Source organism: Colobus angolensis, unplaced genomic scaffold (assembly GCF_000951035.1).
Source record: "Colobus angolensis palliatus isolate OR3802 unplaced genomic scaffold, Cang.pa_1.0 Scaffold240, whole genome shotgun sequence".
NCBI classification, from domain to species: Eukaryota; Metazoa; Chordata; class Mammalia; order Primates; family Cercopithecidae; genus Colobus; species Colobus angolensis.
The window spans coordinates 361,441-384,733 of NW_012115600.1; the positions used below are offsets into that span (position 1 = coordinate 361,441).

The 23,293-nt window shown below is 52.4% G+C and overlaps 3 protein-coding genes across 9 annotated transcripts in view; all 3 read left to right on the forward strand.

Annotated features, from left to right (window-relative positions):
• The first annotated feature begins 230 nt into the window (after positions 1-230).
• On the forward strand, positions 231-3,346 carry C1QA (complement component 1, q subcomponent, A chain). 3 transcript variants are annotated; one of them, XM_011945534.1, is made up of 3 exons: positions 231-421; positions 1,332-1,501; positions 2,569-3,346. In XM_011945534.1, the coding sequence occupies exons 2-3, from the start codon at positions 1,339-1,341 to the stop codon at positions 3,141-3,143; spliced, it is 738 nt and encodes a 245-aa protein (XP_011800924.1). In that variant the 5' UTR covers positions 231-421; positions 1,332-1,338; the 3' UTR covers positions 3,144-3,346. The 3 variants fall into 3 exon arrangements, with proteins under 3 accessions (XP_011800924.1, XP_011800925.1, XP_011800926.1); XM_011945535.1 differs by having other exon boundaries at positions 417-421; positions 1,312-1,501; XM_011945536.1 differs by lacking the exon at positions 231-421 and adding an exon at positions 481-579.
• A 4,009-nt stretch (positions 3,347-7,355) lies between these two features.
• C1QC (complement component 1, q subcomponent, C chain) lies at positions 7,356-11,820 on the forward strand. 4 transcript variants are annotated; one of them, XM_011945542.1, is made up of 4 exons: positions 7,356-7,453; positions 7,739-7,932; positions 10,928-11,382; positions 11,485-11,818. In XM_011945542.1, the coding sequence occupies exons 2-4, from the start codon at positions 7,752-7,754 to the stop codon at positions 11,566-11,568; spliced, it is 720 nt and encodes a 239-aa protein (XP_011800932.1). In that variant the 5' UTR covers positions 7,356-7,453; positions 7,739-7,751; the 3' UTR covers positions 11,569-11,818. The 4 variants fall into 4 exon arrangements, with proteins under 4 accessions (XP_011800932.1, XP_011800929.1, XP_011800930.1 ...); XM_011945539.1 differs by having other exon boundaries at positions 10,928-11,820; XM_011945540.1 differs by having other exon boundaries at positions 7,369-7,476; positions 10,928-11,820.
• A 5,183-nt stretch (positions 11,821-17,003) lies between these two features.
• The window catches only part of C1QB (complement component 1, q subcomponent, B chain), an 8,723-nt gene continuing 2,433 nt past the window's right edge, over positions 17,004-23,293 (forward strand). For both annotated transcript variants that reach the window (XM_011945537.1, XM_011945538.1), the window contains exon 1: positions 17,004-17,324. The gene's annotated coding sequence lies outside the window, so the exon portion shown is untranslated. The remainder of the gene's footprint in view (positions 17,325-23,293) is intronic.

A 23,293-nucleotide genomic window follows, 5' to 3' on the forward strand; every position in this document is an offset into this window, starting at 1 on the left:
CTTTGTATTTTCCAAGCTTTTGGCAATGAATTGTGTGTCACTTTCATAATCATGAAAAGTCCTACAAGGAACAGATTTTTAAAAAGATTCCTTCCGCTCTGGTGTTCTGTGCTTCACTGGTTCTCAAAGCATCATCCTACATGGCCTCCACCCCATGTCCTCACAGGCACTGGCCTCACTGCCCCCACCCCCACACCAGCTGTTGCTGGGGCAAGACACCCAGTGTCTTGCTGAAGTCTGCTCAAAATGTCCCTGGTGAGCTTCTGGCCCCTGGGGAAGTTCAGGGGGGCAGGTCTGGAGAAGGGGAAGTGGGAAGGGATGTGAAACTTGGCCACAGCCTGGCGCCACTCCTGCTGGGCAGCCCACAGGGTCCCTGGGCAGAGGGCAGGAGCATCCAGTTGGAGTTGACAACAGGAGGCAGGTGAGGCCAGAGTCCCAGAGGGAGGGGGCTGCGGAGTTCCGGGACCCAGGGGAGCTGGCCCAGTAGGCTGGGCAACTGAGGCAGGGAGGGAGGGAAATAACTGTGGCTGATTCTAGGACAGGGATGGGAGTGCAGTGCTGATCAGGAACCCAGAATGGGTGAGTGGAGGGAACTTAACTCCTTGAGCCGGGGCTTGAGGGAGGGTGGAAGGCGATGAGTTAGACCCAGCAACTGAAGGGTAAGACCAGGGTTCCTGGGTCCTGGCCCCCTAACACATAAGAAACCAGGAAAAGCCTGGGGTGCTAGAGCTGGCAGTGGGACCCAGCAGAGGAGACTGTGGGGGCAGCCAGTCTCCCGTGCTCAGGTGGATACTGAAAGGCGCGGAGCATGCAGAAGAGTGAGCAGGTGTTGTGTTGAGCGTTTGTGAATTCCTGTGCGTATGCACAGCTCCACCATCTGGGTGAGCCAGTGTTAATTAAACAAGGAGCAGGCGCTCAATACACATTTGTTCAATGAAATCGATCACCTGTGGGAGTGTATGAATGTGTGTGTCTGTGTGAGTGAGGGACAGAGTCTATTTGGGTATCAGTTGTGTGTCTAGGGGCTTTTAGTGGATTTCCGAATTTGCCTACTGTGTTTTGTAGGTGCATGTTTGAGAGACTGTGTTTGTGTGAGTGCGTGATGATGTGGGTGTGCTTGGTTACATGTGTGGATGTGTGTGAGTTTGTGGTTCTGTGTATATGTGTGGGGTCCCTGACGCTGGATTGAGAGTGGACACTGAAGAGCCCCCGAGGGTGCTTGTACACTGGGGGAGGGCTGTGCATATATCATTGTGTGCATGGGACTCAAGGGTGTGAGCTGGGTGTGAGTGTGATGTCTAGCCTGTCCAGGCCCTCCCGTGTCTCCACAGGGGCAACATGGAAGGCCCTCAGGGATGGCTGGTGGTCTGTGTGCTGGCCATATCGCTGGCCTCTATGGTGACCCAGGACGTGTGCCGAGCACCAGACGGGAAGAACGGGGCGGCAGGAAGACCCGGCAGACCAGGGCGGCCAGGCCTCAAGGGGGAGCAAGGGGAGCCTGGTAAGCACTCTCCCTCAGGACCTAGCCCCTTGGACATTGGCCTGGCCTGGCCTCCAGGGCGAAGGCTTGGGGTGGCACTGAGAATCAGGAGTCCGTCTGCCCCCAATGCCTCATGAATCCTCTCCGGTTTGCACTTGGCCCCAGGGGCTAAGGGAGGCCTAACCTTCTCCCTGGGCCATGTCCTCAGGCCTCTCCACTCCCCCTTTACTGCCTGGGTCCTCTTTCTTCCGGCTTCACCTTCCTCCTCTGGAGAATGACTCCCTTTGCTCCCTTTGAGCAGTGAATGTGGAAGTTCTGGCAGCAATGCTGAGTGCTTGCTCACGGTTCTCTTAACAGAAAAACGAGGACCCAGAGTTTAGACTCAGGAGCCACTGCCTTGCTGTGTGACCTCAAGCAAGTTATCGGCCCTCTTTGAGCCTATGTGGCCTCATCTGTAAAATGGTGAAATAACGCTGCCTGGCACAGAGAGAGGGATCAAATAACTGCAACTGACCCTTCACTTCCTTCCAGCACCCCCAGCACTGTCCCTGCTTCCCCCTCCCCAGCCCCTTTAGGCTTCAGAAACTCTCACATTCTAGAAGAAAGGCCGGGGGTGACGGAAAAGGGAGGAGGGCCTGACCAAAGCGGAAAGGGAGTCTCGTGGAATCCCCCTAGGCCTCCTAGTCCAAAGCAGACCAGAAGGATCACATCGACATTTGCAATAATTGGCATCCGGGCATCCTACATGTGTCCCCGAACCTGAAGAAGTCAAGGTCAGGGCCCCCCAGAGGGGTATGAAGTCCTCAGCCTCGGGCAGGAGCACAGCAGAGCAGCCAGAGCGCCACGCATTTCCCAGAACCTGACACTTTCCCAAGTGCCTGTTCACACTTCTCTCCACTTTACAGATGGAGTGGAGGCACAGAGAGGTTGAGACACTTGCCCAAAGTCACACAGCTAGTCAGAATTGATGTCCTGAAGGCCCAGGTGCTTCCTTGCCCTTTATCCCATAGACTCAGGGGGTCCAGCTCTCTCCCTGAGGACTGGTAAGCATTGGATTCTGACTCCCAATCTGGTATTTCTCCCCACAGGGGCCCCTGGCATCAGGACAGGCATCCAAGGCCTTAAAGGGGACCAGGGGGAACCCGGGCCCTCTGGAAACCCCGGCAAGGTGGGCTACCCAGGGCCCAGTGGCCCCCTCGGGGACCGTGGCATCCCAGGAATTAAAGGTATCAAGGGCAACCCAGGAAATATCAAGGACCAGCCGCGGCCGGCCTTCTCGGCCATTCGGCGGAACCCACCGATGGGGGGCAACGTGGTCATCTTCGACATGGTCATCACCAACCAGGAACAGCCGTACCAGAACCACTCGGGCCGATTCGTCTGTACTGTACCCGGCTACTACTACTTCACCTTCCAGGTGGTGTCCGAGCGGGAAATCTGCCTGTCCATTGTCTCCTCCTCAAGGGGCCAGGTCAGACGCTCCCTGGGCTTCTGTGACACCACCAACAAGGGGCTCTTCCAGGTGGTGTCAGGGGGCATGGTGCTTCAGCTGCAGCGGGGTGACCAGGTCTGGGTCGAAAAAGACCCCAGAAAGGGTAACATTTACCATGGTCTTGAGGCTGACAGCGTCTTCAGCGGCTTCCTCATCTTCCCGTCCACCTGAGCCAGGGAAGGATCCCCTCCCCCACCCACCTCTCTGGCTTCCATGCTCTGCTCTGTAAAATGGGGGCGCTGTTGTTTCAGCTGCTGAAGGGAGGGGGCTGGCTCCGAGAGCCCCAGGACTGGCTGCCCCCATGACACATGCTCTAAGAAGCTCATTTCTTAGAACTCTTCCTGGAATAAACATCTGTGTCTGTGTCTGCTGAACTTGCGCTTCAGTTGCTACTCGGGGCATTGAGAGGGAGGCCTAAGAATAACGATCCAGTGCTTAAGAGGCAGTCCTGTCCTTAGTATTATTATTATTATTATTTTTTGAGATGGAGTTTCACTCTTGTCACCCAGGCTGGAGTGCAATGGCGTGATCTTCGGTCACTGCAACCTCCGCCTCCCTGGTTCAAGCGACTCTCCTGCCCCAGCCTCCCAAGTAACTGGGATTACAGGCACCTGCCACCATGCCTGGTGAATTTTCTGTATTTTTAGTAGAGAAGGAGTTTCACCATTTTGGCCAGGCTGGTCTCGAACTCCTGACCTCAAGTGATCTTCCAGCCTCGGCCTCCCAAAGTGCTGGGATTAGAGATATGTGCCACCATGCCCAGCCCATTCTTAGTATTTCACATGATGTGTTTAGCAGGTCCTAGCAGCCTCATCTACCCAGGTTTGAATCCTGATGCCACCACTTATTAGATGTCTAATCATATTAGAGCATGTTAACCGAGCTCTGAGATCTCAGTTTCCTTATCTGAGGAAAGTGGGACTGATGATAGCGCCTACCTCAAAGGGTCATTGGGAGGGTTAAATAACTTAATATATGAAAGTTGTAGAGCAGTGCTCGGTTTATAACAAGGACTATGGAAGTTTTGCTATTATTATATTTTATTTAATCTTTATGACCAAGCTCTGGGTAGGGTATGATGGCCCTACCTTACAGATGATGAAACTGAGGCTGCAAGGAGTAGGCATCAATCAGCAAATCAACATCTAAGGGGAGGATCTGGGGGCCAGTCACGGTGGCTCACACCTGTAATCCCAACACTTTGGGAGGCCAAGGCGAGCAGATCCCTTGAGGTCAGGAGTTCGAGACCAAGCTGGCCAACATATGGTGAAACCCTGTCTCTACTAAAAATACAAAAATTAGCTGGGCGTGGTAGCACACACCTGTAGTGGCACAGCTACTTGGGAAGCTGAGGCAGGACAATTGCTTGAATCAGGGACGCAGAAGTTACAGTGAGCTGAGATCATGCCACTGCACTCCAGCCTGGTTGACAGAGCAAGACTCCATCTCTCAAAAAAAAAAAAAAAAAAAAAAGTTGGGGGATGGGAAGGAGCTGAGATTTGAACCCAAGTCTTACTGATGCCCAAGCCTGTGTTTAACCACTACCCTCACCAGCCTCCCCGCCTTCTATGAAGCACTTGATGCATCACACAGGTGCTTTTCCAACCCTGTACTGGGAAGGCAGGGGGCAGGAATCAGAGAGGCGAAGCAATTGGCCCAAGGGCACTCAGCAGTGCTTCCTGAAGCCAGGTTTCCTAAGTCCAGCCCTGAGCTTCCACCTGGCAGGTGTGGAGACCAGGGCTGCTGCCTCTGCTGCCTGCTGGACATTCCGCCCGGGCTGGGGGCTGGGGGCTGGGAGAGTCTTGAATGCTCACAGTGCATTCCAGGCCCCTACTTGTCTCTCTGGAAGCTACTACAAAGCAGCAAATCCCATCCTGTCCCTCAAACGTGGAAGAAATAAGGAGGCCAGGAGTTCAGATCTGAAAATGTCCAATGCCCTATGCAGTTTCTCAAAGGAAGCTGGGTTTATCTTTGTGCTGCACACACACATACACACACACACACGAGTTACGCCTTCACACCCACAGACACACTCAGGGAGGCACGAGCCATCACACCACACAGCCCCTGCCTCAGACATGCAAGTAACATCCATGAACCATCGCATGTTCTGTCTGTCTTCCGCAAGTGTCCCAGACATACTCCTGACACCCAGGGACATGCATCCTCCTCACTCCAGCGTGCATGAGCCTCAGAACGCCTGTGTTCTTACCCACACGGACCTCCCTACACACACACAAACTCTCACAGGGCTGCCTCAGAAATACAGCGGCTGCCCCTCCCATCCACCACTTGACACACAAATGGCCTCGTGGTCCTCGAGTGCACAACCTGAGTACCCACTTCTAAAATACAAGGCCCTCTCCTGGGACTGTCCCTGCTCTGCCAACAGCCTTTGGGGGTCGGGAAGAAGTGAGGGGGGCCCAGGGAGAGGGCAAACCCTCCATCCACAGCCTCAGGGTAGCCCCTCAGCTCCCTTCCAGAGTCAGCTCGGCCCTGCTCTCCCCCTGCCTCACCCACTCAGAACACACACTGTTTAACCAGCGCCAGGAAAAGAGACAGGTCTTCGGGCACCTATGTGCTGGGCATTCCACGGCCATTGAGGTATTTAATCCCAGCAAAATCGATGTGGACACTGAGGCTCAGAGAAAGCGGACATCCACCCAAGGGCACACAGCCAGAAAGGGGAAGGGTCCTGGGGCTGAAGCACGGCTGCCTGACCCCACAGGGTTAGGGCATGCAAAGAAAATGCCAGGGGTGGAGGCCCTATCAGCGGCAGTAGAGGCCAAACTAGATAAATGGGATGTGCAGGGAGTGCCCGGCCACCCCCTTACCCTAAATCCTATCCATACCCCACCATCCACCCACTACACCCAAAATCTCTGGCCCCTCCAGGAGGGGAATGAACTCAGCAGCCCAGAGCGGGGCCGAGTGGGCGGGGCACGGGAGGGCTGAGTGTGGGCCGAGGCTGCCACCTGCTGGACAAGCCAGACCCAGGCGCAGAGGAGATGAAGAGGGAAGAGAGGAGCCCAGTGCCGTCAGGCTGGGTGGCCACCAGCCCCTTAATGCATGTGTCCATCATTTCTTCTCATCCCAGGCTTCCACCCGCCAGGGACTCCTAGGGCCAAGTGTGTTCATGCCCCTTAACTCACCCCACACTCTCTGCAGCCCCATGGCACAGGGTGGAGACACAGAAGGGGAGACTGAGACCCTGAGGGTTCCTCAGCGAGGCAGGGGCAGAGCTCTGAACACCTGCCCATGCCTGGCACGGGACAAGGCATCGCACGTGTGTTGTGCACCGAATCCCAGCCACTGGCCTGGAGCTGTCAGAAGCCCCCATGTTACAGAGGGGGAACCAATGGACACAGGTGGCAGGTATGGGGTCGAGGCTGAAGCCCTGCTACTGCCTGAAAGCCCCTTCATCCCTAGAATCTCATGTGAGGAGAAGAGGGAGAGGGGAGAGGGGAGAGGGCCTCTCAGCTCTGCTGGCCTGGTCCTGATGGGGAGCCCCTCACAAGCCATGGTGGGCTCCAACCCCAGAGGCAGGGCATGCCCAGGATGCAGGCAAGGAGGGTGGTGCTAGCAGGGAAGATGGAACCATCAGGGAAGACCAGGAGCCCCTAGCAAAGGAAGAGGCACCAATACTGAAAGCCGAGGCCCCCCCAGTAGACAGAAGGGAGGCCAGAGGGACCGGTGATTTGCTGAAGGCATCTGGTCCATGGAGTGACAGGATTGGAAGGAGAAGCCAGGGTCCTGACTCTGTCGCTGGGGCAGCCCGTGCACCATAACAGCTGCCTGCCACCAAAGCGTCCATCCTGGGGGTCCACCTCCAAGTGTGGCCACTGGGATGGGGCACATGGAAGTTTCTAGAACAAGGCTTGCAACTTGACAAGTACATGTGAGGCTTGTTTCTAGGGGCAGCTGAGCAGAAGGGTCAGAGCAAGGCTTTGGGCCCCAAGAGACCACTGAGTGTGTGACTTTGGGCAATGGCGTACGTCCTCCTGAGCCTCAGTTTCCTCATCTGTAAAGGGGGATAATAATTTCCTCTTAGGGATTCTGGGAAAACTGAGTCTCAGGCACAGCAAATGCTAACATTGGTCATTAGATGGGATGAACCTGACGCTAGGGGACGTCTGTGCCCTGGGGGCTTGTGTTTACACACACACACACACACACACCCTCAGCCAGATGCTGGGGCAGGGGACAGTTCCTCATTTCGGACACTGACTGCCGGTGGGGGATGTGGGCAGGGGTATTGCTGTGGTCAGTCTGGCTCAGCAACCAAAAAAAAGTGTCAAGTCAGGGAAAATTCGGGGAAAGGGGATGTGGGATTGGGGGAGGGCACGAGAAGGGGAGGGGGCCCAGCCCTGCTTTGGGCAATCCTTGCTCTGACCACTCTGACACCGTGTCCTCTTGTCTGGGAGAGGGGAAGCAGATCTGAGGACATCTCTGTGACCAGGCCAGAAACCGCCCACCCACAGGTGAGGCCCGGACCCCTGCCCAGGTGTGGGCAGATGGCCATTTCCCCCACCTTCTGCCACCTTCCTGAAACGTGGTGCCAGGGGCAACTTGGTGTGTGAGGGGAAGGAAGCCTGGGCCCCGGGGCCTGGGCTGAAGAAGAGGCCTCACCATCCATCCATGGTGAGGCTCCTGGGGGAGGCAGGAAAGTGAGCTCCTGAGGGTTGAGGAGGAACGGGTCCTGGGGAATGAGAGGGTTGGGGGCAGGTGAGGGGCTGGCGGGGACAGCTCAGCTCTCTCCCTCCCAGTTCCTTCTCCGGGATGGACGTGGGGCCCAGCTCCCTGCCCCACCTTGGGCTGAAGCTGCTGCTGTTCCTGCTGCTGCTGCCCCTCAGGGGCCAAGCCAACACAGGCTGCTACGGGATCCCAGGGATGCCCGGCCTGCCCGGGGCACCAGGGAAGGATGGGCACGATGGACTGCCGGGGCCCAAGGGGGAGCCAGGTGAGTCTGCTGGCCTGGTTTAGGGGTTTGGGTCTGGGGCAGGGATCAGAGTGTCTGTCTGGAGCTGACCAGGGGGTGGGGGACAGCAGGAAGTGCATTCCCTCGCTGCCACGTCTGCCCCAGGGCAGAGTCGGACTCTCACGGTGGGCCTGGCTCCTCCATCCTCAGAGCCCAGGCTTCAGGCCTCCCCAGAGGTGACCTTGGGCCTGGCGCACCTCCATGCTCCTCCTCCTCCTCACCCAATTATAGGGAGGGAATGAGTGCCTGCCCCAAAGGTGGCCAGGAGGCTCACAGGACACGGTGCAGGGAAAGTCTGCTTGCCCTGCAACATGGGCACCTGGGGAAGCTGGGGCCCACACAGTGAATATATCCAATGCCCGGGTTCAAATCCCAGCCCCACTGATCCCGTCTATGTGAACCCGCACAAGTTACTTAACCTCGCAGTGCCTCAGTTTCCTCATCTGTAAAACGAGGAGATGGTAGCACCTGCTTCACAGGGTTGCTGTGAGGATTAAGTTCACTTAAATGTAAAACAGCCCCGAGCACCTGGAAGTCTATACAGGTGTAGGCTATTGTATCATTGGTATTATCAGAGATCTGTGCTCACCTCCCTCCTTAGGATTCTGGATAGTTGGAGGGGTGGGGAGCGAGAGGTCAGAATTGCAGCTAGAGAAACTTCTGCTGGAGGTCCACAGTCAATCCTTGGCATAAGAGAAGGGGGCTGAGGCTATGAATGGGTGACTGGGGCTGGGGCTGGAGTCCTGGGGAGTGTGAGTGCCTTGTCTGTGAGTGAGCTGGGCTTGTCTGGGATGCTGGGCCTGCCTGGAGCCGGCCTGGGGTGACACCGAGCAGAGGTGATGGGGTGACAGATGCCGTGGAAGGGAGGGAGGCCAGCTGAGAGGAATATCCTTAGGAGTGGTCCCACCATCATCTTCCCTCCTGGATAGATGGAATGACACCAACTTTCCAGAAGGAATTCTCCAATTTAGGGTGAGCTTAGGGTGAGCTCAGTGAGGTCTCCAGGTCTGCCATTTTCCAGGAGCTTGTACTGCACAGCTGCCTCTGGCCATCTCCCTGCCCAGGGTAGCTGATGGCCACCAGTGATTGAGCCCCCAAGTCCCAGGTGTGGTCTCAGTTTTAGGAATGATAAAACCGAGGCCACAATCCCTTGAAGAAGTGATTGACCCTCATTTTGCAAATGTCAAAGCTGGGGTTCAGAGAGACTGAGCAACTTGTCCAAAGTCATACAGTGGGATCCTGTCCAGCTCCCAAGTCCACATTCTCCACCACTGCTCTCAGCTGCCTCTCAAGCCCCTTCTCTATTGCTGTTTCCTGGCCCCCTCTCAATTGGTAGTTTGAAGACATCGCGAAGGATGAGACGCTGCTCTGCTCAGCATCCCTGGAGCCATCACGAGGACCAGACACTCCACAGCACGCCTCCTATGGTGTGCCTGGCACTGTGCCTTCTCCCACTCCACCCTTTCAGGGACTCCCTCTTCTATTAGGCCCGTATCTCAACTGAGCAAACACAGGCTCAGGGAGGGAGGTCACCCTCCCAGGGTCACAGGTAGGAAGGCCAGGTCGGCTGGGTCCTGACCCCACACTCCTAATGCTGAGGCCTAACAAGTTCATAAGTCACGGAGGATCTGTCATAAATGGGTCTGCACAGACACTCAGCCCGATGGAAGTCAGAGGAGGGAAGGAAACATCAGGGCTGATGGGGATGGTCAAGGAGGGCTTCCTGGAAGAGGAAACTGGAGTCAGACCTTTAAAGATGGGTATGATTTAGATAAGGGGAGAAGAATCTCACAGAGGCTCAGATCATCGGGGCTGGAACAGAGTGAGACCCTGGGATTCTCTAGACTTCAGTTAGAGACCTGATTGCACCTCAAACTGGCTGCATGGCCTTGGGCAAGTCTCTGACTCGGCTTCCTCATCGGTAACATGAGGGAAGTTGAACCAGGCCAGCTGTCATGGGGGCTGACGTGGGCTGAGTGGGGCTGGGGTGAGCTGGAGAGAGCAGGCCTGTAGTGGGGCGGCTTCAATTTGGCTCCATCCAGTGGTTCCCATGTGCTAACCTGGGGAGTCCATCTCAGGAGTGCATATAGGTTTTGTGGGACTCTGAAGCTTATAAAATGTTGAGGGTCCTCTTTGTGAAAAATAATACAAACTGACAGGTATGCTTGATTGCAGAGGGGAGAGTGGTCACAAAAATTCACACATGACAAAATTATATTGGAACCACACACACACACACAGTCTATATCAAACTGGTGAGGTCTACATAAGCTCTGTCAACTTCCTGGTTTTGACATTATACTTTAGTTATGCAAGTTGTGTCATTGGGGAAAACTGGGTGAAGAGTCCCTGTTCTTTTGGGTTTTTTTTCAACTTTCTTTGTCTCTATAATTATTTCAAAATAAAAAAAGTTGAGAAAATTTAGAAATACAAAATTAGGCAAAAGGTCTTGAAGGGGCTGATGCAAGTGGACAGAGCCTGAAACTTAAGCTGCCTCTGACCAACCTGCTGATTTTTTGTCAAGGAGCTCTGATAATTTCAATTTCAAATGAGTTCTGAATTTGTTCATGTTAGGCTCCAGTTAAAAATTTTAAAAAACATTGTGCAGGCCAAACAAGATACCTGTGGCCACATGCCATCTGTCCGTGGGCTGACATTCATGGCATCTGAGATCCCGCCCAGCTCTGAGCTCCCTACTTGCTCCATCACAAATGTGGAAACTGAGGCCAAGAGAAAGGGAAGTGCCTTAGACAAGGTTAGAGGGCGGGTCGGTGGAGAAGCAGGACTTGAACCAGACTCTCTCTCTCCCTCCAGCCAAAGCCTGACTCCCTGCACCCTGCTCCTAGGGAGACAGCCCATCTGTGGGAATGAGATTCTAGAGACCAAACGCCAGCGCTGTGTTCCCTGGAAGACACCCTCAGGGTCCCCCTTCCGTGTCCCCCACCCTACCCTTTCTCTCTGCCTTCTCCATCTCCAGGAATCCCAGCCATTCCCGGGACCCGAGGACCCAAAGGGCAGAAGGGAGAACCCGGCACACCTGGCCATCCTGGGAAAAATGGCCCCATGGGACCCCCTGGGATGCCAGGGGTGCCCGGCCCCATGGGCATCCCTGGAGAGCCAGGCGAGGAGGGCAGATACAAGCAGAAATACCAGTCAGTGTTCACGGTCGCTCGGCAGACCCACCAGCCCCCTGCACCCAACAGCCTGATCAGATTCAATGCGGTCCTCACCAACCCGCAGGGAGATTATGACACGGGCACTGGCAAGTTCACCTGCAAAGTCCCCGGCCTCTACTACTTTGTCTACCACGCGTCGCATACAGCCAACCTGTGCGTGCTGCTGTACCGCGGCGGCGTCAAGGTGGTCACTTTCTGTGGCCACACATCCCAAGCCAATCAGGTCAACTCGGGCGGTGTGCTGCTGAGGTTGCAGGTGGGCGAGGAGGTGTGGCTGGGTGTCAATGACTACTATGACATGGTGGGCATCCAGGGCTCCGACAGCGTCTTCTCCGGCTTCCTGCTCTTCCCCGACTAGGGCGGGCAGATGGACTCGAGCCATCCACCTCCCTCAGCTTCCTGCATGGACCCACCTTACCGGCCAGTCTGCATCCTTGCCTAGACCATTCTCCCCGCCGGATGGACTCCTCCTCCAGGGAGCCCACCCTGGCCCACCCACCCCCAACCCACTCCACCCCACCACATGGGTTCTCTCCTTCCTCTGAACTTCTTTAGGAGTCACTGCTTGTGTGGTTCCTGTGACACGTAACCGATACCTTCTGGTACTGCCATTCTTTTCTTTCTTTTTTTTTTTTTTTTTTAAGTATTGGAAGGGGTGGGGAGATATATAAATAAACCATGAAATCAATACATATGCCTGGCTCAGATTCCTCATTGCTGATTCCTTGAACTTCAGATCTTCGACTTTGCATCAGCCATAGCAGTCCATGGGCTCTGGGCTCAAGGCCTCTGGTTGGTGCTCAGGAAAGCTTGGCTGCCAGTGTTGCGGCACTCAGCACCATTTGGCCTGGTGGGAGAGAGATGTTCTAAGTGTGGTTACACGCTGCCAGAGGTCCCCAAGGGGTCATCCACTTTCACTTTTTTTTGGTGGGAGAGGCACTGCCATTATTAAAGGTATCCAAGCTCACAAGTAAATGGGAATCAGTTTGATTTCCCCGGCCTGTGCTGAACTTCAGGAGCATTTACCATGGGAGGGAACTGGGCTTGGGTAAGCCCAGTACAGACAAAGACAAGGTGTGCGATGAATTTTTGCTGAATGAATAAGAAATTGGTGGGAATGGGCCGGGTGCGGTGGCTCAAGCCTGTAATCCCAGCACTTTGGGAGGCCGAGATGGGCGGATCACGAGGTCAGGAGATCGAGACCATCCTGGCTAATACGGTGAAACCCCGTCTCTACTAAAAAATACAAAAAACTAGCCGGGCAAGGTGGCGGGCGCCTGTAGTCCCAGCTACTCGGGAGGATGAGACAGGAGAATGGCGTAAACCCGGGAGGCGGAGATTGCAGTGAGCCGAGATCCAGCCACTGCACTCCAGCCTGGGTGACAGAGCGAGACTCCGTCTCAAAAAAAAAAAAAGAAATTGGTGGGAATGAATGAATGCATAAGTGGGTAAGTGAATAACTAAAAGCAGAGTAAATGAATGAATGAATAAAATCATAATAACTAACATTTACTGAGCACTTAGTGTATGCCAGTCATTACTCTAAGCTCTTTACACATATTAACTCATTTAATATTCATAATCATGCTCTGAGATGGGCATGAGGTGGGGAGAGAGAGAGAGAGAATTGGCCGCCCAGATGTCTGACTTGCCCCAAATAACTCACAGACTCTGGGACTCCCAGGAGATCTAAAGCCACTGCTGCCCACCAGCCTTCAAGTTTGGACTGTAAGGTGGTTGGTGGTTGGACCCAGCCACCATGGTCCTTCTTGGAGGATGATGGAAGCCCACAATTTGATGTTTCAGGTACAAAAAGATCAAAAGTCTAACTTTCCTATGCAGACTCCTGGTCCAATTCTCAGCACCCAGTCAGACTCGAGGCTCACTCTAGCCTGGGAGAATCTGGCCTGTCCTGGCTGTGATCACAGCTTGGTTCCACAAAGTCCCATGGAGTCATGGAAGCACCAGCCAACTGAGGCGTGGGCTGTGAAGAGCAGCGGCTCAAGCTGAGTTCTACAACCACCTCCGTTCACTTTGGCTCCTCTGTTTGGGAAAGGGGCTGTGTCACAACTCCCTGCCTTTGCCCATGAAGTCCCTCCCACTCATGCAAATCATCCATCCACCTGGATAATATTCACTCAACTGTCAGGAGTCAACACAAATATCACCTCCTCCATGAAGCCTTCTCCGATTTACCCCTTGGGTCCCCAGAGTGCCCTCCACAAATTTGGGCACAAATTCATGACTCCTTAGAGCCCAGGTTCCCAAATCAGGTGGTGAATAAAATTAACCTAAAGACTTACTTAAAACAAAATAAAACAAGCAAAACCAGATTTCTCAACTCCAGGCTGTTTTATAGAGGTCTGGGGAAGACCAGGCTGTAAATGAGTTGGCGGTTTGCAGGGGAATCTGATGCACACAGCCAACCAACTAGCTTTTGTGCACTTAGTCACTTACAGATCTGCCTCCCCTCTAGACTGTAAGAATCATGGGGGAGGGCCCCTTCCATACACACCTGGCACATGACAGGAGCATGAAAAGTGTGTAAGATGGGAAGGAGGGAGAGAAAGACACACACATACATGCACACACACATATATGCATATATACACATGCATATAAAGACACATGTACAGACATACACACATATGCATACACATACACGCATACCATACAAACACATACATACATACACATATACACATACAAACACATACACACAAACACGTGCATACACATACAAATTACACACACATATGCATGCATACACACATATATACACACATACATACACATATATAGGCACATGCACAGACATACACACATACATGCATACACATACACACATTTATACACATATATACACAGACACATGCACAGACATCCACACATATACACATATAAAAATATACCTATATACACAGATATACACATACACACATACATACACATACACACACATACACATACATACACATAACACACATACACACACATACACACACATACACATACACACATGTACATGCATACAGTATCCGCACAACACATAGATATATGCATACACACAGAAACACACATACATGTATACACATATACATGCACATATGTACACACATGCATATACATGCACACACACACATAGACATCCACACATCCACACACATTCACAGACACACACAGAGACACACATACACACATAGACACTCATGCACACGTACACACAGATATACACACAGATGCATACACGCATACATACATATACACACATATACATGCACACATATACACACGCATACACATACAGAAATACACAGAGGGAGAGCAGCAGGCAGGGGCAGAGGAACCCGGGCGGTTCACTGAGTCCAGTGCCCCTGGCGGGGATGGCGTGAAGGCCACGGCCATGGCCTCCACTGTTCTCCGCCACCAACCTCTAAGCCGTCCGCCGGGCGAAGCCATAAGTGATACATCTTTCTTCTCATTTCTCTTTTGTTTAAAAAATCAATACACCGTTTATGTAGGTCACAGTGTCAGATCAGAAACCTGTACTTTGGAAATGACAATTTTTGTGCCATTTTTATTTTTCCTAATTGTTTCCTTGTTGTTCGCTCTTTGTCAGGGGAGGCAAGCCTTTGAAAATGCCAGCTTGTCTGCTTTGCCGAGAGGAGGTGGGGGAGAGTTTTCAGTGGGGCAGGCAAGGAGGGGTGGTCATGGGGCAGGAGCCAGGACAAGACACCCCAAGCTGCAAGGAACCCCTTTCCAACCACAGGAAGGTGAGGGGTGTAGGTTTCTTTTTCTACTCTTTGCAGAGATCAGGGATTTTCCACTCTCAATCAGAGATGCAAGTCCAAAATTTTGTGGGTACAGAGACCAGCTGGCTCCCATCAGTGGGCGCCTCAGCTCCTGATCCCCAAGTCCAGGCCTCCTCTTAATCCAGGCCTGGTTTCTTTGCTCCTGGGTTCCAAGAATTCCGTCGTCTCTTCATATAAGTAATACCATTCCCATGTTTGCAGTGGGCGTCCACCAAGGGCTGGGCATTCAGCTGGCCCTGGACATGGCAGGGTGACCTCGCTGGCCCCCAAAACAGCCCCAGGAGATAGGCGTTCATGCCTCCCATTTCTACACGAGGAAACCGAGGACAGCAAACATTCCTGAGACCACATAGTTAGCAAGACACAGAGCTGGGATTCAAACTGTCCAAGTCCATGCTCCTAACCCACTTCTGCTGCTTCCTGTTCTTAGCCTCACTGCTTCTACCCCAAATTCACATCCATCTTTTCCCATTGCCATTAGCCACCTAAGAATTAGACGCCCAGAGGCCAAGCACAGTGGCTCATGCCTATAATCTCAACACTTTGGTAGGCCGAGGCAGATCACTCGAGGTCAGGAGTTTGAGACCAGCCTGACCAACATGGTGAAACCCTGTCTCTACTTAAAAAAATACAAAAATTAGCTGGGTATGGTGGCATGCACCTGTAGTCCCAGCTACTTGGGAGGCTGAGGCAGGAGAATTGCTTGAACTCGGGAGGCAGGGGCTCCGGTGAGCCGAGATCACACCACTGCACTCCAGTCTGAGCAATAGACTGAGACTCCATCTCAAGGAGAAAAAAAAAAGAGAGAGAGAGAATTAGAGGCCCAGGGCCACACGGCTTTGGGAATGCTCAGAACTCCTCAACTTGCAACCTACTAACTCGTTTCTCCCTTTGTGGAGAAACTGCTTCTTCTCTTCACCCTAGCCTGGGTCCTTTTGGGACTATAGTTGACTGAGCTCAGAGACCTTTTGGTTTTGTCAAACTTATCTTTCCCTCCTGTTCACCCATCGCAGTTAACACTTAATTTCCACCAAGACACACCCACAAGCCCAGTGAATTTCCATCTCCAAGCACAGTTGTCAAGAGGGCCCTCCAGCTCCTGGTGCTTGCTGGTCATCATGGCATCTGAGAGGCAGCCACAGGGAGAGACTGATATCCTAGTACCAGGGATGCGGCTTCCAGGCCTGTATCTGCCACTTCCATGAGGCGTCGGCCCCAGCAGTCACTCTTTCTGTGACATTTATCACAGAAGCAATGAAGCCTCATGTTATTCCATGTTTAATACCAGTCTCCCCCCTGTAGAAGGGAGGCCCCATGGGGACAGGGACCATGGCTGATTTGCTAAGAGCTCTCTCTTCAGTGCCTAGCACATGGAGGTGAACACTAAATATTCATTAAATGATGGCTCTCCCTGAGGGGAAACTGAGCCTCAGTTTCCCCGTATATAAAATGAGGAGGATGAGCAGAGTGACCTCAGCCCCTCTCCGGCCCTAACTTGACGTGATTCCAGGATTGAGAAGAAGCAACAGGCCCCTGCCTGGGCCTATTATTGTCATCAGCTCCAAATCCTGCTGGAAGCAGAGGGAGGGGTATCAATAAATAATGAACACATTTAAAATTCATTATGAGATTATTTTCTGAGAACAGGGAAAGAGCAGGGGCACAGAATGGGAAGGAAGCAGAAGAGATGAGCCCAGAAAGGGGAAGCCTGGGACATGAAGTGATATTAACAATGAACATGTGCACAGCCCTTTACAGTTTACCCCCGGACAGTTCCTCCCCCATCATTTCCTCCATTATCCTCCCAGTGGCCTGTGAGATCTGTATCTGTAGAGCAGGTATGATTATGGTCCCATCCTATAGCAGAGAAAATTGGGGCTCCCTTGGGGCTCCCTTGACTGAGAACATGTAAGCTGGCAAGTGGCAGAGCCGAGACGGGAATCAAAGCCTCTGACTCTAAGCCAGCGCTCAGGCACCGGGCCAGCCACATGATGCTCACTGAGGAACACCCCTGCTCAGTGAAGAAGAAGATCACGAGGTCAGAGAGCCTGGGAGGGTGAGCTGCGGACGTTTCCCCAGGACGGCGTGTTCTCCGCACAGATGCTGAGTCGGCAAAGCCAAACTTGCCACTCACCCATCGCATTTACAGTAAATCCGGTGGGTTGCAGAAATGGGACCTGAAACTGCCTGAGGGCAGCAGGGTGGGGGGACAGTGAGGGGATGGGAAAGGGACCAGCCTGCTGGGCCATGGGAGGGGACCGTCAGGGGAAAGCCCTTCCTTCCTCTGGGGAAGGGAACTTCCGCTTCGGACGGAGGGTAGCAGACTCCCGGCTCCTGGTCCCACTGCTGCTCACCCCAGCGGCATCACAGGACACCGGCTTCCCAGGTGAGGATGGGGCTTGGCACCTGGGGGAGGCTGGCAGGGCCAATATGGCAGAAAGTGGTGATTCCGTAAGTGTGAGCTTTGTGTCGCCTGCCTTGGAGCCAGCTGGGCTGTTTAAAAGTGCAGGTCGCTGGGCCCAATCCCAGACCTATGGGATCCAGCTCTCTGGGATGAGCTGGGGAGTCTGCTGCTACCCAGGGCCCAGCGGATGGGCAGGCCGTCTAAAGTGGGAGCCTGGTGCATAAGGGCTTTGGCATCACAGAGACTTGAGCTGAGTCCGACTCTGCATCTTATGCGTTGGTCATCTTGGGCAAGTCACCTAACCTCTCTCAGCCCGGCCCCCCTGTGGAGAACAGAACCTCTCAGGGCTGCTGTGCCCTACAGGAGATCAAGCTTGCAAAAGCTTAGTGCATGCCCTGGCTCAAAATTTATCAGTAAACCAGAGGCAGGAGTGGGATTAGAACGCAGTCGCTCCTGCCCAGCCCAGCATTTCCCCAACACCTTGCTTATCTCCTCTTACTCTGCCGAGAAAACTCAGCTTGACTCTTCCAAATAAATAAGGGGACGTGCACGTAGAGTTACAATGAGTTCTCAGCTAGTACTGACTGAGCACAATGTTTGTGCATTGGGGGAGTGGGATGTGGCACTGCATGGGGTGGGGGACCTTATTTCTTCTAAGCGCCTTCTGTCATCCTTCCGGCAGCCCTGTCAGGTTGAAATCAGCGTTGCCAAGAGACTCAGAGAGTTTAAGGCACTTGCCTGAGGTTATGCAGCCCGTAGCAGATAGGGCTTTAAAGTCAAGTGGGCCTGACTCCACGCTGGGAAAAGGGACTGTGGGGACCGAAGGAGATAGAAAGGTCAGAGCCTGGGGGGAAGACAGGAGAAACCAGGCTGGTAATGATCATGGGCTGGCACAGGCAGGAAGCAGTTAAACCAGGTGAGTTGTAAGCCCTACCCCAAGCCTGAAACTCGGTGGCTTTTGAAATGGACTAGAACCAGCACTTTCCCACTTCCCCTGCCCCTGGCTTCCCCAAGAAGCCCAAGTCCCGTCAGTACCCTGCTCCCCAGCCTTCCCCCCACCCTTCCCCCCACCAGCTGGTAGCAGCTCTCCACCCCTGGCTGCCACCAACTGACAGAGCCCCTCCCTCTAAGCCCAGTTTCTCAAAGGGGTTGTCTTTTTTTACTTCTCCAACCATCTTCCCTTTTGTTCAACCACTCAGGAATTCTTGGATGACAGTGATAATAATAAAATAGCTAATATTCATTAAGCATTTCCAACATGCCAGGATCTGTCGGAAGCTGTAACTCATGTCCTTGCACATACCTTATGAGGGATAGAGTAGCATTATCCCCACTTTATAGGAGGGTAAACTGTGGCCAGAGAGGAGGAGTGATTTCCCAAGTCCCTTAGCTAAGAAGCAGTAGAGACCTTACGTGAATGCTGAGTGTTGCTTTCCTTATGACACTCTAGGCTCCGACCACCAGGTGAATGTGTGCTGCCTAACAAGAGCCGCAAGCATCATGGTGGTAAAAAGCCACCTTCACTGAACACTGACCATGTGCCTACCACTACTCTTAGCGTGTCCCATGCGTTAGTCCTTTTATCAGGCTGTCTGGCCTCAACGTTTATGTTTTAACCACCAGGTACAGTGACCTCTTAACATAACATTGAGTTTTAAGATCCAGTGGATGTGGGTTTGACTCCCAGCCACACAGGAGCTGTGTGACTTTTATCAAAGTGCTTGCCCTCTCTGATCCTGTTTCCTTATCTGTAAAATGAGAAAGCAAGAGTGCGTTCTCAGGGGCTGAGCATCAGATTACATGAGGTAATGGCATGTAAACCAGCTGGCTCACAGCCTGGCCCTAAGTACCCAACTTATTAAATTTGTCAAATTGTAAAACCTTTAGAAGAGCAAGAGTGAGAGCTGATGCTTGTTCGGGAATAAGCAGGACCATGCCCCTGAGCCACCTTCTCTTCCGAGCATAGAGCCTGACAGAACCTAAAGCTGTCACCAGCCGACCCTGGCCACACTCATCCTTATAGCTTCCTTTCCTTGGTGCACAGAGTCCGCCATAACTCAGGGCTTTGAGCAAGAAATTGATCAGGACCTGGCTGAGGGGCTGAGGCTGATTTGCCGAGCATAGCAGCCAAATATCAGCTGGCTTTTTCTGGTCCCAGGGAGCCCTCCACATGCCAGACTCTGGGGTTGGTACAACCAGCATGAGGCAGAGAGGGTAGGGGTTTGCCCACAACCCTGCTGTTAAATAATTTGCTGGGTGATTTGGGGTAGGTTATTTTCTAAGTTCTGATCCTCAGTTTCCTCATCTGCAAGATGGGAAATTCACCACAACCCACTTCCCCAGGGTGTTGTGAGGATCAGAGAACAGCAGCAGCAGCAGTAGCAGCCACAAGTCCCAACTAGAGCTTGGGGCTCAGGGCTTTGTGACTCTTTCCCATCCGGGGTCTCGCCTGGGTCCCTTTGGCCGCTCTGGGAGGTGGGCAGAGACCACTTTGCTCCCCCATTTTACGAAAGGATACAGTTCAGCCTCTGAGGAAAGATTTCCTGGAGGAAGAAGGCTTTGACCCAAGCCTTGAATGATGAAAAGTATTTGGATCTGGGCAAAGGTGGAATGGGCTGCCTCAAGAGGTAATGAGCTGCCCATCATGGAAATGGTGCAAACCATGGATGGAAGAGCCCTTGGCAGAGAGGTCACTTCCTCACACTCTGCTGAGAAAGTTCAGCTTGACTCTTCCAAGGAAATAATGTGATGTGCAGCTAGAGTTGTGATTAATTCTTAGGACTGAGTGAACACAACGTGTGCGCAGCAGGGGAGTGCGATGAGGCACCACACGGGGACCTTGGCAGAGGTGTCATTGAGGAAACTTAAGAATAGGCTGCCGGGTCCTCAGGATTGTAAACATGGAATTGCCATAAGTGGTCATTCCTCTTCTAGGTATAAACCCCAGAGAATTACAAACAGATACTCAAATCCTTGTTCACAAATGTTCATAGCAGCACTCTTCACAATAGCCAAAAGGTGGACACTTTCCAAATGTCCACCAATGATGAGTGGATAAACAAATAGTCAAGCGAGATGGTGCATGCCTGTAATCCCAGCTACTCAGGAGGCTGAGGCAGGAGGATTGCTTGAGTTCCAGAGTTCGAGACCAGCCTGGGCAACACAGTGAGATCTCATCTCAAAAAAACCCAAAAATCCAAAACCCAAATTGTAGTATAGTCGGTAAGTGGAAAGACACAGAGTGTATTTTCCTCTGTTCTCACACCACAACAGTCAACCCAGAGAACTTCTGTGACCAAATGTGGGGGGTTTCTCCCCACATACCAGCAAGCAATCAAATCTGCTGGCTGTCTTTCCACTCAGTTCTGATACTGTCTAGAAATAGCATCAGTCTCCACAGGCTGAGCGCTCAGTTCCACAAGACTGCTGCCCCTCAGACACCAGTTGCAAGTCCAGGCTCCCAGAACTTCTGACCAATCAGCTTCAAGTTGGGGTTCTCACAACCCTCTCCTGGGGTTTGGTTTCTTTGCTAGAGTGTCCCGCAGAACTCAGGGAAACACGGTTAGCAGTTTATTGTAAAGAATACTATAAAGGATACAGACGCGGAGATGCCCAGGGTGAGGTATGAGGGAAGGGGTGTGCCACTGTCATGCCCAGGTCCCTGAGCACGCCGCCCCCAAGGAACCTCCTCGTGTTCAGCTATTTGGAAGCTCTCTAAACCTAGTTCTTTGGGATTTCTATGGAGGCTTTATTATGTAGGCATGATTAATTAAACCATTGACCATTGGTAATCAACTTAACCTTCAGCCCCACTCCCCTCCCCAAAGGTTGGGGGGTGGGGCTGAGGGTAGACCCTCTAAGCCTGCCTTGGTCTTCCTGGTGACCAGCCCCATCCTGAAGCTACCTAGGGGCTGGCAGCCATCAATCAACCATTAGCATACAAAAAGAAATCACTTTGGAAATTTTACGGATTTTAGGAGTTGTCTGCCAGGAAAGAGGTAGAAGACCAAATAAATACTTTGCAATATCATACATATCCATACAATGGAGTATTATTCAGCTATAAAAAGGAATGAAGCACTGATACATGCTACAACATGGATGAACCTTGAAAACATTACACTAAATGAAATAAGTCAGACACGGCCGGGCGCGGTGGCTCAAGCCTGTAATCCCAGCACTTTGGGAGGCCGAGACAGGCGGATCACAAGGTCGGGAGATCGAGACCATCCTGGGTAACATGGTGAAACCCTGTCTCTACTAAAAAAAAAAAATACAAAAACTAGCCGGTCGAGATGGCAGGCGCCTGTAGTCCCAGCTACTCGGGAGGCTGAGGCAGGAGAATGGCGTAAACCCGGGAGGCGGAGCTCGCAGTGAGCCGAGATCGGGCCACTGCACTCCAGCCCGGGCGACAGAGGGAGACTCCGTCTCAAAAAAAAAAAAAAAAAAAAAATAGAAATAAGTCAGACACAAAAGGTCACATGTTGTATAATTCCATTTATATGAAATAATAGGAATAGGTAAATCTATAGGGACAGAAAGCAGATTCATGGTTGTCAGGGGCTGGGGGAAGGAGGATTGAGAAGAAACTGCTTAACGGGCATAGAGTTTTATTTTGGGGTGATGAAAGGTCTTGGAACTAGATGGAAGTGAGGATTACACAAGACTGTGAATGTATTCAACACTACTAAAATGCTTGCTTTAAATTGGTTAATTTTATGTTGTAGGAATGTTGCCTCAATTAAAAATATATAGGCTAAGGGTTAAACTAGATGAACTTTAAGGCCGCTCTGTCCTGAGAGTTAACAGCATGGAACACTGGCCATGCTGACCAGTTTGAGACAGCCCACCAGCTTCTTCCTAGTTCTTTGGGATTAAAAAGGGGCCATCGCTGCCCTCTTGCCGGAGTCACAGCTCTGAGAATATTCCACCAGCAGAAACAGCCTGGTATGCTGGCAGGGACATCGGCTTCATTCCTTCCTGTATGACTTTGAGCAAGTGACTTGGCCTCCCTGAGCCTCAGTGTCCTCTTTGGTGTAGGAATCACAGTAGATGCAGGGATGCTCTAAGCATGCAAGGCGGCCTCTCCATAAGTAGCATCATACCCTGAATTCAGAAGCTCTACTGAATAAGAGCTTTAGGGGAATAAAACCCTCAAACTCACAGTAGCCTAGTTGCCTCTCCAGTCTTGCTTCCTGTCACTTGAACCCTCGCCCCCCTCTGCCATACTGGCCTCCTGATGATCCTCAACATCCCAACCTCTGTCCTACCTCTGGGCCATCTCCATACTTTTCTGTCCTCCTGGAACATTCTTGCCCCCACTTTTCTGGACCTTCAGGTCTCAGCCTAATCATCACTTCCAAGAGTGGCTTCCCCTTGGAGAAGACTTCCCTGGTGGGAGGACTTTCCTCACAAAATCCATTACCTCCCACCTCCAGCCCAGTTACTCCGCCTCCCAGCATCCTTCCCTTTCTTTCAGAGCACCAATCACAGTCTATCGCTATTTCTATTTACTTGTATGCTGACCTGTTTATATCTACCTGTTTATATCTGTCCCCACTAGGGGCACAAGACCATGAGGGCAGGGACCGTATGTGTCTTGTTCTTCACTGAATCCCCAGCACCTTCACAGGGTCTGGTAGATAGGGGACAATCAGTGAACATGTGGATGGAGGAATGGATGGATGGAGGGACAGATGGAGGAATAGAAGGATGGATGGATGAATGAATGGATGGATAGATGGACAGAGGGATGGAGGGATACAGGGGCAGAAGGATGGATGAATGGATGGATGGATGGACAGAGGGATGCAGGGATGGAAGGATGGAGGGATGGATGGATGGACAGCGGAATGGAGGGAGGGATGGATGGATGGTTGGATGGATGAATGGACAGATGGATGCAGGGATGGAGGGATAGAGAGATGGATGGATGGATGGATGGATGGATG